At 35.6% G+C, this 19,624-nt stretch overlaps 1 protein-coding gene across 1 annotated transcript in view; it reads right to left on the minus strand.

The window, feature by feature from the left end:
- The window catches only part of LOC102041198 (sodium channel protein type 2 subunit alpha-like), a 65,567-nt gene that overhangs the window by 31,184 nt on the left and 14,759 nt on the right, over positions 1–19,624 (minus strand). The window contains 13 exon segments of the mRNA XM_014306755.2: positions 1,037–1,275; positions 1,918–2,050; positions 2,938–3,285; positions 6,751–7,050; positions 9,908–10,114; positions 10,245–10,386; positions 11,262–11,325; positions 11,629–11,901; positions 12,739–12,830; positions 13,526–13,654; positions 15,241–15,330; positions 16,203–16,321; positions 19,120–19,436. Of these exon segments, the coding sequence (XP_014162230.2) occupies positions 1,037–1,275; positions 1,918–2,050; positions 2,938–3,285; positions 6,751–7,050; positions 9,908–10,114; positions 10,245–10,386; positions 11,262–11,325; positions 11,629–11,901; positions 12,739–12,830; positions 13,526–13,654; positions 15,241–15,330; positions 16,203–16,321; positions 19,120–19,386 (2,403 nt within the window). The 5' untranslated portion in view covers positions 19,387–19,436.

The following is a 19,624-nucleotide window of genomic DNA, read 5'->3' on the forward strand; positions in this document are numbered from 1 at the left end:
TGATTGCTATCTCCAAATGGCATCTAAGTACTTCTAAACACTGAAAACAAGTAACTAAATCAGGATTTATAGTGGGACAGAGATTTAATAAACATATAAAAAAGCTATTGACCATTCAGCAGTTCAGCTCCCTGGTATGTGCTGGACTATCCACCCAGCAGATGATGTGATGTGACCTGGTGTTTTAAGTCCTGTTTGATGAGGATGGTTCCAGTAAGAAGACTTGACAGCAAGTATTTTCCTAGCTTACAGTCTAAAAAGATGATAGTCTCTAATGTCAGACTGTCTAAGCACAGACTCTCTAAAGTCTGTCTTGACAGATAGACAGGGGAAGTTGGAGATTCTTGTCCCGTGCTTTTTGTAAGAACATAGAGGTTTCACATATAGTTACCATGCTGTATGATGGCTATTTCCTTTTAGGAAAATGAACTTCAGGGTGATAATGTTATTTGAAATATCTCCAAGTGCCAAATGTGAAATTATCAATGCAACTTAGTGTTTTTAAGTCTGGTATTTAATTCAACGCTTTCTTGCAGTGCATAGTGATCAGTGGTTTGTGCAGCACTACAAAAAGTTTGGGAGCATACATTTTTTGTAAAAGTATTTTCACTGTAGTGTAATTAAAAAAAATCCAAGAAAAATTCTGATTTTGAATATTTTATCGTTTTTGATAAAGTTGATACAAGAAAAGTATTTTCTGTGATGTTATATCAGTACCATAGTAAAAATAGCATAATCTACCTTAACGTTTGAAAGAAAAAACCCAAGGTAGATGTCAAGAAATCTGGCATTCCAGTGAAGACTGCACTTCCACACATATTCAGTTATTACATTCTAGTAGTTAAAAACATATATTCATGAAAGATAAAGGCTCCAGTAAGAAAATCACTTTACCTGTGAAAATCATAAATATAATTTCTAAACTGATTATAAATAGACATTCTGGAATAGATTTAAACAAATGCAATACATTTATAAGTTTGTTCTTTTAGAAAAGGGTATTTCTACATCAAGTTGTGCATGACAAACTACTTACCAGGTTCCCCACAGAAAGGACACTGCTAAACTGTTCTGTCATTGGGTAATGTTCCATGGCCATGAACAAGGTGTTTAAAACAATGCAAATAGTTATAGCAAGATCAACAAATGGATCCATCACAACTAAATTGACGACATGCTTTACTTTTAACCACGGACTCCAGCAATCCCAGATCAAGAAAGTATTTGCAAATCTGTACCAGCATGGTGGGCATTTCTGTCTGGATTCTTCAAGCTCTGAAAAAAAATAGAAAAAATGAATATTACAAATATGTCTTCTGAAAGTCCTTGTTTAAAATATGGGAGACAATTATATCAATCAAATAAACTGCTCTCACTAACATGAGATTTCCCATGTTTATCTGCCTTAAAATAAGGCATCTAATTTTTTTAAGATCCTCTACCACCAGTGGACAATGAAGTCCATTCACTAAAGAGTAAATCATCTGAGACAAAGGGAGAAATGTGTTTGTCTTTCCCAGGACAGTAGGGAGAATCTAGACATTTATTTTAGGTTACTTAACTTGCTTACAACAGATATCTTAATTTCAGATATTAAAAAGTCAACATGAATCCTTTATGAAGCTTATACCAATTTATACTATATTTTCTGTTTGAGGCTCTGGCAATCCCCTAGATACTATTATTTTATCTCTATTAGTCCACTCAGTTGTGTAATATTTTGGAAGGTGTCATGAAACATGATTAAGCATATTGTGTAAATGATTTTAGAAATGCTCAAAAGCCCTTTGTATCTGATGTTCAGAAACTCCACATGCCAGTTTCACATTTACAAAGAAAATTATGTAAATAATTTCTCTGTACATGTAGTTAGCAGAACTTCACTTAACTGCCTGTCAGATAAAATGCACTAAATACCTTCCATTGTATTTGTAAGTATGCTGGCTATGCTCATTGCTCTTTGTCTTGCAGCAGACTCTTCTAGCATTTCCATGGAAATTTGGTATGAACTCAGTCTTCTTTTCCTTATTTCTGTTTCTGTAGTGGTGCCCTGTAAATGAAATACTGAGGAATTAGACCATCCTTTTCAACAACCAATTAACAGTATTTACTGCATAAATATTGTAGTGATAATCAAATCAGATTTGTGCAATGTACTATGTTTTTCGCTGAATGTTTCTGTTCTTGTCAGGATTTCTTTTTTCTTCATTGAGGGACTCAGTGGGAATTTTCTACAGTGGTACAAATAATCAACTTCGGGACCCAATACCAACATAGTGTGGGACCAAAGGTGGTTCACATTGAAATGACTGGCTGAACAAAATTTTTGCTTGGTACCTCCTTGATAGTGATAATAGTAATAGTAATAATAATAATTTTTAAAAATTACTATAGGTGACAAAGCCTTGCTTATTTGAATGTTTGAAAGAACATCTTAATTTACAGAAGTCTGAAACTGAGACTAAAATGTTATGTAATTTCAAAGGTACATAGGAATTGTCCATGTTTTTCTCATGAAAGGTATGAGAAAAAAGTCCTTGAGAAGAATACAGAAAGGGTTATTTCTAATAACTATCATGAGAGTAGTAGCCACCTTTTGTTTCATTTTATAGGAGTTTTCCTATGCATATTTCCAAGCTATGGCCTTATTTATATAGTGAATATCTACTTTGTTGAAGTGAAGCTATGTACAAATTGTCAAATTCAATTAATCTTTCTTTTCTATGTGTAGATCTCTTGCTGAAAGCAAGAAGAATATCATACTTTATGAAGGCTTAGACATAGGAGGTTGTGGATGTTTTTTCCTTTATGTTGTCTTATTTAGAAACTATTGCAAATTATTTCTTTAAGAAATTATAAGGAAGGCAGAGATGAGGAATAAGAGAAAATTCTGTGCCTGAGCCAAACTGTAATAAATACTGGCTTACTTACAATTACCTCTGGTATAAGCTGACCAGTAGGTGAAGTCAGAGTTGAAGGTCCTCCAACCAAGGAAACCACTCCATTGCAGTCCACAGTGCTGTGCATCTTCCCATTCACTGGAAGGGCTGGTATCATTCTAGATGACACACTGGCCTGACTAATGTTACTGTTGCGCCTCTCTCCATGTCGATTTGGAACAAAGAGAGAATCTCTTCTGCTCTCATTGTCTTCGAGAGTGCTGTGCTCATCATCAGCAAAGTCATTTTCAGATCCTATATCCTTTGCATGACCTCTGAAACTGAAAATGCTGGTTTTGCTGTTGCGTCTTGGTGAGAACAGAGAACCACGAATGCTTAACAAAGACTGTAAAAGATTTAAAACAAACCAAACAAAACAGCATTAGAACTAAAGTTGTAAATTCTTGGCTTTTCAAAAATAGTTACAGGGTTGGAGGAAAGATAGTAACTTTTTTCTTCCATAGTATAAGTGTGTCCACTAGGGGAATGTGTTCACCAGGGGACCTGAAGCAGAGGGGAAAAATTCTTTTAAGGTAATGTAGTGGGACTGAGGAAAAGTTGTGCAAGGTTGAACAATTCTGAGTGAAGAAAGTGCATTGAACTGGCATGGACTGTGCTTGACACAGTTTTCAATATCACTATCAAGATTTTGAAGGTACTTGTCTTTTATTCCTTCAATTACAGCACAGAGCTAAAAGTCTTTTACTTCTCTTCTTCATCCCCTGGATTCCTAGGGATAGCAACTAATAATGCTCACCCATCACTTTATTCTATTTGGTAGATGCAGAAGTGATCTATCTTCAGTTTGCCATTGAAATCCTTCTAAACTGATGTAAGGAACTTGACTGACCTCTTCCCAATAGGCTCAAGAATGGGGGAACAGTAACAGAAGACAGAGGGGGCAGCTTGGGGAAGCTGTGGAGATGCAGCAGCAGCACTCTTAGGCATAGCTCTCCGGGGGCCATAGCAGGTTGCACACACCTGCCAGAAGGTATCACTTTGCTATCAGGCAGCTCAAAGAAAGTATTCACCAGGGACACTGTTACCTAAAGATATTCTGTTACAAGTGAGAAAAAGAAATCAGTGGTTGTTGCTTATTCATCTTTTAATTACAGTAGAAGCCAGTTAATGAAGTGTTCTTCTCCCTTGCTACATATTTTATTAACAGGATTCATGAATAAATAAAATGAGTACTAATTGTGGGGAAAAGTAAACTGGCATTCAACCTTTTTCAGTTCTGCATTTTTGCAAATCTTCACATCTGGGTTCATCAAAAACCTGGTTTGAGACTGTTGTCACTTTTTCACTATTTCTGCAGGTGGAAAGTCCTCATAAATAATAGCAATGGGTTTGATCCCAGGATAATTAAAGTGAAAGTGAAAACTAGCCTATATTATATAAACCTATGTTAATATTTCAAAAATCAAACACTGCATATATACATTTATCAACCCATATGTATCTCTGTATATACATCAGATGTGTAAATTCATATATTATGTGTGTGCTGCACTGGTAGAACTGCCTGTTATAAGGTCTGGCAGGTGTTAACCATTAAGAGATGTGGCTTTTTCTGCTCTTACAGCTACACCAAATTTTAATAGTTTGGGCTGAAATTTTCTATGCTGGCTGTCAGCCTCAGGCTGAGTTACTTGAAAAATACCAGCCAAATGATTTTGCTAACCCATTTATGTAAACTTGGCTGGAGAAAAAGTGCTATTTTGCTTATACTGAAAGATAATTTTATCAAGAAAAATCCCTAGCTTCTATGGAACACGACACTGAATTCTGATAAAGCAGTCAACTCAATACTACACCCTTTTTACATTTCCTTGTAAAAATATCTGGGCAACATACAGTCCTTCAAAAAATGACATGCTCACCAGGGTTTCATCTGACTACCAGTGATAGCCTTGTTCTTTTAGAGAATGTTCCCATGGCTGCTATGTTTTATTTGCAGGCCAACCTTTCCAATATGTGTTGCCACATTTTGAGTACAGCTAATTGGATCAGCCCCCTCAGGGATTTGGGAGAAGTAGTGTCTGTTCTGCAAGTCCCTGCTGCATTGAGACAAAAGATATAAGCCAAAATGGCTGCAATTCTAACACATGTAGAGACAGAAATATATGTGTCTAAATGCTATCAGAAAGTAAGGACCGAAGGGAAGGTTTGACTATTCTGGCAAACTGCATGGTTCATCTGCATATGGAATATGGTATCAAAGGACAAAACCTCTCACAGGGCCCAGCTGAGCAGATTATCTCCCCTTACCATTCTGCCTCACTGTTTCATGCTCTGGACCCTATCTCACCAGGGAGATTCTCCATGGCTAACAAAACAAATGAGCTCTTATTTTACCAATTCTACTGTTTGCAACTCTTTCGCTCTTGGGCCGCCTAAGTTTTAGTTGTATGCTGTCAACTTTTGCCCCAAAACTGCAAAAAATACTGTCAAGAGCATCTTTAATGAAGAATTTGAAGTTATTCCTAACCTGGGTGGTATTCATAGGTAAAAGTCATCTATTGGTGCAGAGCACACATGAAGAGATGCATTTTGAGTGATTTTTTTCTAAAAATGCCATAACTGTGTGTAGCCTTGAAATAAGCAAAGGTAGCACAGAATAATTTCAGCTGGAAAAGACCTCCACGATCATCAAGCCCAACCTTTTGACTGATCATCACCTTATCAACTAAACCATGGCACTGAATGCTATGTCCAGTCATTTCCTGAGCACTTCAAAGGACACTGACCCCACCCCCTCCCGGGGTAGCCCATTCCGATTTTTTTACAATCCTTTCCATGAAGGAATTCCTCCTTCATGGAGGAATTCTTCAAACTCCCCTGGCCATCTTGAGGCTATTGCCTGTTATCCTGTCACTGGTTGCCTGGGAGAAGAGGCTGACCTCCACCCAGCCACAATCTTTCAGGGAGTTGTAGAGTGATAAGGTGCCCCCTGAGACTCTTCCAGGTTAAACACCCTCAGCTTCCTCAGCTTCTCCTCATAATTCACTCTCTAAACCTTCACCTTTCCTTCTCTGGACCTGCTCCAGCACCTCCATGACTGTCTTATACTGAGGGACACAGGACTGGATGCAGGATTCAGGGTGCAGCCTCACCAGTGCCAAGTACAGAGGGCATATCTTTGGGTGACAGAAGTGACCCTTTGATTTATGGAAGTAGAGATAGAATTTTGTATTAAATGATTTCCAGAGGTCCTTCAGAAACTACTTGTTTTCCTATGATGTAAATTATTCTCCATCGTAATTTCTAATGAAAAATATCAGTATGACTAAATTGCTACACATGCAGGCCCAAAGATCCCTGTGTAGTTTGTCCTTATTGTGTCCTTAAAGTGCTAGTTTTCTCATTATCTTCACATTAAAGAAGCTAATTAAGGAAAATAATAGAAATTAATGGTGATGTGGGATTTCCTGTGCAGAGTATTTTGATGTTGCAGTCTGCTAAAAAGCCCACATATTTGTATAGTTTTGAAATGGATCCAGAACAGAAAACGTATGGTTCATTAATGCATATATATGAATACTAATCTTTCTTTCTCCAGTCTACTAGACACATCCTCAGAAATACATTTTCACCAACGTGTTAATTAAGTTTATAAGTATTCTTGGTATGTTGTTTTTAACCCTTTGCTAATAGAATGGGTCAAACCATCTCAAACTTACACTGTGAATGGTACTACAACTTCCTTCCCTTACCATTTACATAACTTCCAATATGTAAAGTTGCTGTAATATCAGTGAAAATAAAAGTAGAGTGGACACATGTGATTTAGTAAAATAGAGTGATGTACCTGGTGAGGAGAAGTGAGCCTTTTTTCATATGTCAGTTGACTTCCTTCTGTGGAGAAGCGGAAACTTTTCCTTCTGATACTGTCTTCTGACTCAGACTTGGGGAACTTATCAATATCTCCTTTGTCCTCTGCTTCAGACATTTCTTTCTGTCTTCTTTTCTTCCTTCTGTTTCTTCTTTCTTTAGCACTCTTTGAGCTCAACTTTGATGCTTCTGAAGAGCTTTCCAGGAGTTCTCCTAATCCCCCTACACCACTGAAATCTCTTGATGCAACTGATGCCGCTGCTACAGCTGCTGTTGTCTGTCAGGTTACAAAGCAAGATATTCTTAGTAGGCCATAAAAGAATAATTTTATAGTCTTTTATCAACTGGTTTTTATTATCACTGTGATAACAATGCTCTTCATACACTCTTGAGTGTGTAAATATACCCAAACAAATTGTGCTGAAGATAAACTATTGAGTTGTACAGCTCCTCACTGTTTTGCAGCATGAGTTATTTGAAGCACCAACTTCATCAGAACAATAGCTACACTATTTGTTAAAGAATTGCTGCACAAGACACTTCTCTGAAATAAAAGGAGTCATAAAACTGTTAACATAGTGCTTTTGCATGTATTTCAGACTTGTTTTTCCATTTTCTCCTGAGAAAATCCCCACATTATGGTCTTATTCAGCTGATGCCTTCTGAACTCTTACAGAGAAAACGAATGCCTAACAGTCATCCTGTGAGTTAATGTATTAAATCCAGCTAGCAGCCTAAAAGCGGTTGAATCCAGCCTTTCCTCACAGTCCTCACAGCAAGAATAATCTCTTTACTTTCCTTCTGCCTTTTCTGGTACCAGGCACAACCTCTGGACACATCTTCATGTCCTTCCTCTCTCTTAATGTTTCCCCTCCACATGTCCCACTGTATCTGCACTCTAGGTATTTATTACAAATATGCAAAGATTCATTTATTTCCTGTTGGTGCTACAGCCTGAGAGAAGAAAATAAGGAAAGGGGTGAGATGACTTACTGGAGCAGAGTAATCCCAAAATTCAGGACCAATATCTTTAACTACAGTGGTCAGCCTACTTGTTTTTGTTCATTAGAGAAAGGTTCTTTTAGTCATGAAAATAAAAAAGAATTGAGAGTATGTCCAGTGCTGTTCCTCAAAAGAACTGTGGGAGATTGCGATGAAATTCTGTAGTGGAAATATCTTTAGGGAGATGATAGGCTGCTCATAGCTTACAAAAAAGGGTAGTGTGATGAATGGCAAAAGACTAGGGTTATATAACAAAGATGACTAGTAATTATCCAGCAAAACATATTATATTCAATGCCAGGTATTTCAGGAATGATGACATATCTCTTTACAGCAGGAAAGGATAGTTTGAAAGCTCATAGTATGCATTAATGTCTTTCTTTGCCACAATATACAACCCATGCTATACAAGTTGACTTGATACAGACTTTTTCTGCTAAATGGAGTCTTAAAAGGATTCTGAAGAGTTTATAAAATAAAAAAAGCAATACTCAAAATTTTGTCATACTGGTTCCAGTATATCATCCTTCAAAGACTCTAACAGAAACAAAGGCAGCAGATGCTGAGTCATCACCCATCTACCTCATAATAGTAGAAGTAAAGGTCAAACAAGTGGAGCAATCCAAAGACCACTGTGATGACTTAAGTTTGTGGATGAATAAGTTTGGTGTCAAAGGAGTGAAGAGATGGGTGCTAAACTAATTTCTGCCTTAGCAACTAATTCAATACTTCAGTGATCCACCTTGTACTGCCTACTTTCATCTAATGTTTTCACATACAAAAGAGATCCTGACCGTAATAATGCTTTACTTATAATGAATGCAGTGGTCGCTCATTAAAAACAAATTTGACTTTCAGGGTCTTTATTCAGCCTTGTTATAGTCTCGGTTTCTTAATCTATTCTTTCTAAGTCTGGATCAGCTTCATTTCCCCCCACTGTCAGATACACAAACATCTAGATGAGCCTGCTGATATCTTTTAGTATAATGTGATTTAGTGCCTTTAAGGCATTAAAACACCAGATTTAAGAAAAACCCAGCAATATGCACTTTGCTGACATTCAACCTTTCTAAATTTGATTTTTGCAGGATTCTACTCTTTCTTTAGTAATTTGGAAAGGATAAAGTTTACTGACTAAAATAAAGATATGCTAATGAGATTTCACAAGTCATGCATAAAGGTTTCTTTTCAAGCAAAAGACAGAGAGTTTGTCTTTTTGTTAGCACTTTATGGAGTCATTCTAACTCAGTGAAAGTACCTGTAAAGTATTACAAAAAATAGAGTTTCATAAGAGTTTCAAATTTGCTAGCATTTTATAAACACTGTCCTGTTGAAAATGACTAAATGCCATTTGAAAAGCAGTGGAAAATCAGCCCAGAAATTAAATAGATGGCTGACTCACAGACCTGAACTCCTGCATATATTTTACTTTCAGATAAGAAAAGCTTTCACAAAAGTATCTATTAAAATGCCTTTTCTCATAAAACTTTAAATAATTTTCTTCTCTTTTCAAAGGAAACAAAGATTACTTAAAAAGAATTCTGACGGAATATCTTTGTTATGAATATTGCTTATCTGTTTTGAATATTGCTTGTCTGTTCTAAGGATACATAAACTTCTAATTTACTACAGCGTCAATTAGGGATATTTTAATTATCTTGCTGGATAGAAACCTAGAAGAACACCGATTACAATCCTTCTCTCTGCTTGATGAATATTTGGGGAGGATTATTAAGTACATCAAGCTTGGCAATTTTGACTGAAATGTAAACTGGAAGTAACATCAGTAGACTTTTTTCATGCTATTTGTAAGATCTGTAACATAAAAGAACCATTACTTATGACTACTTAAATCAGGTTTCTAGAGCCCTCTTATGAAAAAAATTTACTTTTACAGTCTTTTGGTGAACGAAGTAACATTCTTTTCTGTACCAATAGCTTGCTTTTTTTACTATTTGGTTAGTTCCTGGTTTTCATTGGCTATTTCCACTTTTATAACTTGCATGGTAAACATGCAAGACCTTTTATTTTCTTAAATTCATTGCACAATTTGTTCGTGTTCTTAATCATAAAAGATTTTTTTCCTTGCCTTAGGAACAAGGTTGTTCAGAAAGTACAATTTCCATTTTTACCTGAGCTTCTTCTTGTTGCTTCTTCAGCTGTTCCAGCATTTGCTGAAATTCTGCCTCCTTCTGCTCTGCTTCTTCCATTGTTGCTTGGTTCTGTTCTTCATAGGCCATGGCAACCACAGCCAGGATCAGGTTTATCAGATAGAAAGAGCCCAGAAAAATCACCAGAACAAAAAATATCATGTATGTCTTCCCAGCAGCACGCAGTGTCTAGGGAGTAGAAAGCATATTTATATATTATCCCACAACTTATCTTTTTCAGCTCATGCAAAGACAAACCTATTTATGTGCTTTTGGACATCACCCACAATTTACTATTTATGTCATAATAATTTCTTACCAGCTGATAGAGGTTTTCCCAGAAGTCCTGAGTCATTAACCGAAACAGGGACAAAAAAGCCCAGCTGAAGGTGTCAAAACTTGTGTAGCCATAATTGGGGTTTCGGCCAGCTTTCACACATATATATCCTTCTGGGCATTGCCTATGTGAAAATCAAACACGAGGACTTAGTCAAAACTTTTTTTCCCTTCTAGAAAATAGGTATTATTTTTTGGAAGACTATGCATTGTTTTTCAACAGAAAATCCATAAATTACAATTAAATTAATTCAGAAAAAAAAAATTCCAATAATTTAACTAATAGCATAGTAAATGAAAGATATCCTTTTCATCCACTCACGGGTTGAAATTACCTTAATATTAAAATTCTCCTCCATTACATTTTGCAAATAGAATCTTTATTCCAAATTAATTATTTCCTGGCAGAAATAATTGCTAAAATGTTGTTAAGGTTACAGACAGATTAAAAAATATTATTAGCTAAATCCAATTGTAGTATTAGGGATTTCCCTCATAATGCTGATATGTATATTTTTAGTAAACCTCTTCACTGCTGCCAGTCAGGCATCCAAGTTCAGCTAACAATTCTAGGCATATAATTTGGCACATGTAAATGGCAGAATTTGCCAGAAGTTAAAGAGTTAGGCTTGAAAAATAGATTCAGTCTTGAACTATGAAGTCACTGCTGTGCTTTCTTTATATTTTCCAAGTTCTCTTTCCCACTTTTAACTTTTGTTTCCTCCTATTTTCTTCAATCAGTAAATCATCAAAGGAAACCTTAAAAAAATTCTGATCTTATCAATAAAACCAACTTCATTTTCCAATCAAGCAGAAAAAAGGCTGTTAATTGCTATTTTGTTTAGCCAGGGTGTAAAAAATTTTGACTTCAGTAAGAAATTCTCACTTAGCTGCAAAACTCCATAAGTTCTGTAACCCTGCTAAATACGGATTTGCAACTAGATCTCATGTTATTTCTTCTCCTACAGAGCATAACACAGAATGTTTGAAAGGGTCTTACCCTGCATCAGAGCTATTACCACAAAGTAGGGCATCTCTTTGTCCTTCCAAAATGTAAAAATGAGCTGTGTAGAAAGCATTAGAAATATATATGAATAGATCAAATAAACCTGAAAGCAATACAAAGTAAAATAAAAATAATTTGTGCTTAGTCATAGTAACTAGCTACTGATCCCTTTGTAGCTTGTTTAGGAGCCTTCCTGATTGTTGTATTTTTTATTGTATGTATTTGATCTCTATAAATCAGCGACTGTAAGCAGTTCTGCATAAGTCAGAAATGTAAACCCCTCAATGTTCTTTACTTGGTCAAAAAGAATTACATATTTTAGCCATAAATATATTAAAATAGTTATATCAGATATTCTTACTTTCATCCTCAATGTAATCCTTCCAGTTAAACGTGCTCACTGTCATGTTAACAAAAGTACCGTTTTCATTCACTGTGCTGTTAAAGTAGGAAATAATGTTTATCTCAAAAGTAGAATTGTCTGGAGGCCATTGCAGGCATTTATTCCTCAGGTTGCCCATGAACAGCTGCAGCCCTATCAGTGCAAATACACTCAGGCAAAACACAGTCAGGATCATCACATCTGAGAGCTTCTTCACAGACTGAATCAGGGCTCCTACAATCGTCTTCAGGCCTGCAAACAGAAAAGGTCCATAGAATTATCAAAGAGTATCTTTGCCCTTCCCATATAATTAAGAGGCCATGCAGACACTTAGGAATTTTTTATTTCTCAAAAGGTAAAGCTTCATGAGCAGCCTCAGAGCTTGTGAAGATGAATGAAAGAAAAAGATTCCTTTTTATGAATATGCAATGTACATATATTCCGATAAATCGAATATACAATATTCTCAAGCAGGAAACTTTATCAATCATGCTTTCCTGGTACAGATTTGATTGCATTTACTAATTTTTCTCTGCATTAAATATACTGCAAATGATTCAGTTTCCAGTTAATTCTAGACATGACTTCACAACAGTGCAAAGCAGCATGAGATAGAATTGCTAGTAATTTTGAATGAAAAAATAGTTTGCATTTGATAAATTTTCCTGTGCATCATTTATTTCCTTTTTGGTATATTCTTTTGTTGTTACTTGCTTATTTTAAAGACTAATGCCAATTTTAAGTGGTAAAAAAGGAAAAATTTCAACACCAAGAATGCCATAGCACTAAGCTTTTGTAATGTAGAGACAATTTGTCACAATAAAATGCAGAAAAACAAAGCAAAATAACCCATAGGCCTCATATTTTGTGTTTCATGCAAGACTCTGTTAAACTCAAAGGCTGATTTTGCAAAATAAAAGAAGCTAATGCTGAAAAGGCAAAGAATCATAAACTAAGTTAATGATCCATGCCTTTTTATTTCTTTTTTTTTTTTTTTGGCAACATGAGCAGCAAACAGCAAGACTTATGCTCACAGGAAGTGAATTCAATGGAACGAAAGTCAGCCTCGGTGTTTAACCTCGCTCTCACCTGGAATGACTGATATTGTTTTCAAAGCTCGGAGAACTCTGAATGTTCTCAACGCTGAGACATTGCCCAGGTCCACAAACTCTGTCACATATCTGTAATAGGGGAGTTCACACACAAACACAATGACAGCACACAAATAACAGTTGGAGATACGAGGGGCCTAACACCTGACACCAACTACTTCTTACCTGGAATTACAGAAATAGTTTTCAAAGCTCTCAATACTCTGAAAGTTCGAAGAGCTGAAACATTGCCTAGGTTTACAAATTCTGTTACATACCTGTAGGATTAAATCACAGTTATTCAGAATTGAGGCAGAGCTTATACTACTTATGTGGGTCTTCAAAACCTCTGTGGCAATACTAGCAATCATACTTCAAAATTTACCTGTCTCTTCACTACATTTCACTTTAATAATTGTTTTCATCAATTTTGCTTAAATGTCATTGAAGTGAAACTCACTGATTTGTATTTGAACATCTAGTTAAACTAATTAGCTTGTAATGGGACAGTAACATGAAGTCAAAGGGATGGCTTCATTTCTGGTGAGCAGAAAAATGTAGGCCATGAAATTAGTGTCCCTCAGCAGTAATTACACTAGTGGCTGACACTCCATTTTGGTTTCTGCAGTATTTTACTTTGATTTATGAATACTAAAATGTGTTATACAGTGTCTAAGCTTCAAAGGTTGCAAAAATTAAATATGTTTAAATAAATACATTTATTACAATAATATTTACCACTAATTTCATGCCCTAAAAGCTTAAAAAGTTCTTGAACCACTTACGCCATTAAAATGACACTGAAGTCAAGCCAGTTCCATGGATCTCGCAGAAAAGTAAAACCTTCTAAGCAGAAGCCCCTTGCAAGAATTTTGATAAGTGATTCAAAGGTATAAATTCCAGTGAAAGTGTACCTGAAAATCATCAGAGCAGGAATAATGGATTTTTCAATGTTTACAGACAGTTCCACTCTTTAGCAAAGATTACTTAAAAGAGAAGGAAAAGTATTTAGAAGTGAAAGGAGTAAATTATTAACTTCACTTGCCCTAAATATTGTAGTTGCTGTTCAGTCTTTGTTGAAATTTGAACCTGATATATATGCTACTCATTTTCTAAAAGGTTGGTTTAATCTCAGTTCTTGTACTTAAAAATAATTTCTGATTCTAGTATTTACGGAAACATTTCAGGCTTTGATATTTATATGTATATTCTTTGGCACTCACAGGGTTGCCTCTTTGCTTGCATTCATAAATCAGGTAGATGTCTAAGTGTTAGAAAAACTGAAGAATTTTTTTTATGTCTAAATCAGAGAGTTTTGTAAAAATCAATTCTGGATAATAACTATACTAATACCTGTATTACATGTTTATTTCATAAATAATCATCAAATATAAGAAAGCATGCCCAGACTGTTATACTCAAATGTGGGGAGCATGATTACCAGCTTACCTGGTGTGGGAACAGCAGTTCACTTAACAACATAGAATAGTCAGTTATAACCAGCATAATGCAGGCACTTCCTGAGACCCACATGGATCTCTGTGGACCTCCAGAATAAAGGAGCTCTACCTACAGACCCTACTGCTCTCCTTTCAGACTCTCTGCAACTCTAACAAGCCGTCATCACTGTTGACTGGGAATGGGTTAAGGGCAATGGTTTCTAAACAGTGTTCAGTGTAAGGTTCATTAGTGCAGAGAAATAAATAAATAAAAACTAGTAATGGCTCTTTGAGAAAATGAGGGAATGAAAGAAGCAACAAATGATTAGAAGCAGGTTTTCCATTAGTAGTATTATTTCAAATAAAAACATAAAGGGCTTTGAGGAACGTGACCTAGTGGAAGGTGTCCCTGCATGCCAGGGGTTTGGAACTGTATGATCTCTATGATCCCTTCCAACCCAAACCATTCTATGATTCTACAGTATTTCAGAGGAAAACATGTATCTGTATTTTGTTAGAGAATAAATATGCATTTATAACCATGAAAAAGAAAGAGAAATATTCCTTATTTAGGTCAGCTCTTTGTTACTCTTTCATAGCTATGGCCCTTTCCTTGGCAATTTGAGTTTCTTGCTGTTTGTGGGTGGTGTGTCCTTGTTGTAGCAGGCATTTCTGAGGTCAAACCAGTAAGGTATGATAAAAGTCCTGCTGTGATGAGATCATGGATACTCAAGCAAGGTATGGCAACAATTTTACATGCACATCTGTAGCTCCCTGTCTGATTTACAGCTCAGAATATCCAAGGACAAGCCCCCCTGTTTTTACTACACAGCAGAATTTCAGATATTCCTCAGGCATAATTTTAGCAAACATGGTGTTATTCTTAAACCATTTAAGTTGTTCAGGAGGAAATGGGAAAGATATTGATGATCTCATGGAATCTGATTCTTCCTGACTCTGGACAAGCCCATTCTGGCATTCACATTTTAATAAATGCTTCTTGTTTGGAGTCACACAAAAACAAAGATCTAAAAATAAAGAAGTAAAAATGTTTAACTTACTCTACATTCTTTGTCCAGTCTGGAGGGTTACTCATGGTCATAAATACACAGTTGGTCAAAATAGTGCACATGATAAGCATGCTGAATAATGTAGGTTATAGTTAAGGCGCATAAGTCAAAAAAGTAGAACAGCTTTATAACACTGAAATAACTTTAAAATATTTAGTGTTTACAAATGTGTACAAATAACATCACACTCTAATTAAAGCCTAAAACCAAAGCTTTGCACATAAAATTATGTATTTTAAATGGTATGTCATCTGGCATATTATGGCACTTCCATAAAAAAATGCAATACTTTTGTAATTATAGCAGGTTCTAAATGAAGTTTAAACATATCTTCAACTCTGTAAATCATGAAATGACTACCCAAATGTACTCATTTAATACAGCTGGATGGATCATTCTAAAAGATCTTTAGTCAGAGGTTGGTTGTTTAGGCCTGAGTCTTTCTTTGAACACGATTGAAGTATATTTGAAAATACTCTCCTTTATCCCAAATATTTTATAGGACACCTATCCCAATGCTGAAAACACAATACTGAAAAAGCTGCTCTTTACCCATGCTCTTTTGTCCTTGCTAAGTGAGTCTAGTTCATGAATAGTACTACTGGTCTTGCTAAAAGTGTGACCTTAGATATGTTCAAGTGCAATGGTTTGTTACTAATGTGGCCTTAGCTGCAGGGCTCAGTATGGGATCAGGTCTCCTTTTAGATATAAAGCCTGATATTTAAACTCTGACAGATTTAGGTGGTTCAGTAGAGAATTCTCTCGGCAGGGATGAAGATCATACTGCAATTCACATGTGATATTGCTCCTTTTTAAAATATGAGCAACATATATATTTTTAGCATAGTTCACTCCCATGGACACAATTTATACATCCACATGAAAAGTATTACTTCAGTCATTAAGTATTTTTAAATAACAACACTTAAATCAACATTAAGAAAAAAGGATATGAATGTACCAAAATCTTGATAGCAATTTTTCTGATGGGATTAAAAGGAGTTAAAATATACAAGGCAGACGTGGCACTGAATCGGAAAATTGCTTTTCCCTTATTCAATACTATGAAAGTCTGCAAAAAAAAGAAAAACAAAATTAAAATACAGTGTTGGCTACATATATATATTCACCTCCTACTAAAAATTTCCATTTACCACCTGAGAGGTACAAGTTCCATTCTAATGTCTACCTGTGGTACAAAAATAACTTATTTCTATTAATGCAATGGAGTAAGTCTTCCACAGCCAATTCTCAAATTTGCAAAATTTTCCAGCATGTGAACTAAATTATGATGTAATTAAAATTTGTGGAAATTACAAAAAACAATACCAGTTTATCAATAAAAGCAAAATGCAGGATTTTGCCACTAAAATATTTCAATTTTATTTCTTATGAAGTCTTTGATTACAGTGGTTCAAATTTATCAAATGTATTCCACCTTGTGAGCAAACACAAACAAAACCAAAATAGCAAAAGGACAATGCCAGTTTGTATTTGGAACAAATACTTGACAGAATTATATACACACATATATATAGTGATAAGGAGAAATTGTCATTATAAATCATTCACAATTTTAAAATTTGCTTTCATTTTCTATTTTAAATACTACCAATATCAATTATATGCATCTTCTAAAATACATATATGTGAAAAAATTAAAATTATTAATATATTGCCAGCTAACATTGTTCTGAGCAGTGTGATACAAACAGATTTCAGGGTTTGGCATCCTATGACAACAAAACTAAAGAAAAAATAATCTGGCTTTCTTGTTAAAAATGTGCTCTTACTTTCCCTATATGTGAGCAGAAAATTTAGCTAGTGATTATCTTTTAAAACTTGGTCCAATAAACCTATGGTTTATGTTCAGTTTATTCTGTTTCTGTGGACAGTCGTTGCCTAAGTGTATTTGTCTATGAATGAGGTTTACTTGCATCTTTGGTTCTGCTTGAAATTTCTTCAGGACATAACTATTCTTCATTCCTTTTGCTCGTCGTCGATGGTAATAGCTCTGCTTTGTGTTAACATAATAGAGGCTCTGTTACACTCTCAGCAGAGCTATAAAGTATCACTGTTCTCCATGTTGATTTCCATTCTCTGTAAAAACGTGGCTGTGATCAGAAAAATTCTGCCCTCTCTGTGGCCTTTACTGCCTGCTTGGACACCAATCTCAGGGAAGGGAAGGAAAGTAAACTACTCCACGGCAGGAAAGAAAATACGTGAAGGAGTGTTGCTGGTGTCTGCTCACAGAAAAACATCAAGCTAACACTGAGGGTGGCAGAGAAGGGACACACACTCCTTGGCATTTCTCCCTGCCCTAGAGTCCTTCACCCAGCTGGAAATGCTAGAAAGATGTTGCATGTCCCAAGGTCACTGCTGCAGCTGAGCCTGAAGACAGACTAAATTCACATATGATTTCCTCTGCACTGACAAGTCAATGATTAAGGGTAGTTTCTACTATATACCAGAGGAGGGATGACTAATTCTAGACCATGATTTAAAATGTCCATTTGTTTTCTGTTGAGCATAATTATACGGCTAGGTAATATAAACACAGATGTCACCTGTGACTAAAGATCCTACGGTTTACTAATTGTTCTCAGATACTAAGATATCCATCATTAGTGTGAGCTTTTACACTTTTGTTCCAAAAAATCTGACTACTTTTTCTGATCAATGGAGGTTAGAAACTATACTTCAGAACTTCTCAGGCTTTCTGAAACTTCACTTGTTCAGACAACTTTATCCCTGAACTTACTTATGCAACTTTATTCCTAAAGTTTTGCAGCTAGTCGAGAAAAGGGTTTAGTACTGACATTATATTGTAAGAATTTCCATGGAACTGTTGTCATAACCCAAACCATATAAATTTAAATAACCCCGGCAATGCTACTTCTTTGAACTTTAATTTCTTTACATTTACTTAATAATGTATATACTTGTATTATCTACAGCATTGTTTATTTAACTTTGGCAACTGTTAGGTTTTGCAGTTACATATAGACTCTGCTTTATTTTCTGTTCCCATTAATGAGGCCATAATTTTTAAACCTGTTTTACAAACCAAAGGCAACCACAAATTTAGCCACAAAAGTGACAGTATTACTTGCATTATTTTTTTCTAGCAAAAAAACTGTTTCTTTGGAGTTTAAAGTATTTTATGCCTTGATTTTTTTTAGTGGCTCAAGATCAAATTTCTTATCTTGATGACAGCCTGGAAAGCTTCAAGCCATCAAGAGAGCAACTGTGTCCAGTTCTTTCTGTTTCAGAGAGATGGGAAAAGATAGTCCCAAGTACTTCTCCATAAAACACCTGCATTTTTTAATTTACAGATGTTCATCTTCCTTCACTCTCCTCACCCACAACACTTTGCAGTCTATCAGAAACTGAGATAACATCTTGATGCTGCTAAAGGAGCACACAGAAATAAACAAGAGTTTAGAAGAAAACTGGCTCTAACTGCCACCTGTACTTTCTCTAATCAGTGCAGGACCTAAGGTACTTTTACTTGTTCCCAGGTTGGACTATTTCAGACCCTGGAGGATTTTAAAACAGACTAAAACTAATCCCAGCTGTGGAAATATACTTGTTTTTTCCTTGTCTTTCTCCCAACTCAAATAACACCCTTCCGCTTCCAATTGTAAGCATCATTGCTACGAGACCAAAGCCCATACACTCTGCTGAAGATCCTGACTTGTAAAAAGTCAAACTTTCTACTTGAATGGATCTGTTCAAACTACCTTTTCTATCTCTGAGTCCCCCTCTGGATATTTAGCAGATTGATAGTTTTAACCATCATATTTTGTGATTAAGCCTTTTTAGAGTATAAAGTTATATTCTATTTTGTGCAAAACTTAATTCACTCACTTTTTTATTGATATAATATGGGTCCAGGTCTTCCAAAGGTTCAGACACCATTCCTGGAGGTATGTCACCATAAATAAATGGCAGTGTCTTTCCTGCCTCCAAGTCACTGTTCGGCTTTGGACCATTTTCATCATCATCATCTGTATGTTCTTGCTTGGGCTTTTTAGCTTTTTCTTCTGCAGAACGCTTTTCAATAGCTGCGAGAGAATCTCTAGTAAAATAGCGGAAGCTTTCAGGTCCAGGTGGTACCAGCAGTGCCTGTGCCATGTTTTCATCCTGCAAATTTAATTACTTTTAGCTTCTTGCATAAGAATGACCTATAAAAGAAAATTAAATAATTTAGGCAAGCTAGATTTTACCAATAGGAAAAACCCCAACATTTGGTCAGAAACTCTTTCCAGGCTTAAATAGAAATAGAAGCAGCATATTTCAAGGCTGAATGGCAGTTAAAAGCAAATGCTCAGAATTTGTTTTGATATTTAATAAATTTTTTTCAGCTTTTTCC

Source organism: Geospiza fortis, unplaced genomic scaffold (genome assembly GCF_000277835.1).
Source record: "Geospiza fortis unplaced genomic scaffold, GeoFor_1.0 scaffold112, whole genome shotgun sequence".
NCBI lineage: Eukaryota > Metazoa > Chordata > Aves > Passeriformes > Thraupidae > Geospiza > Geospiza fortis.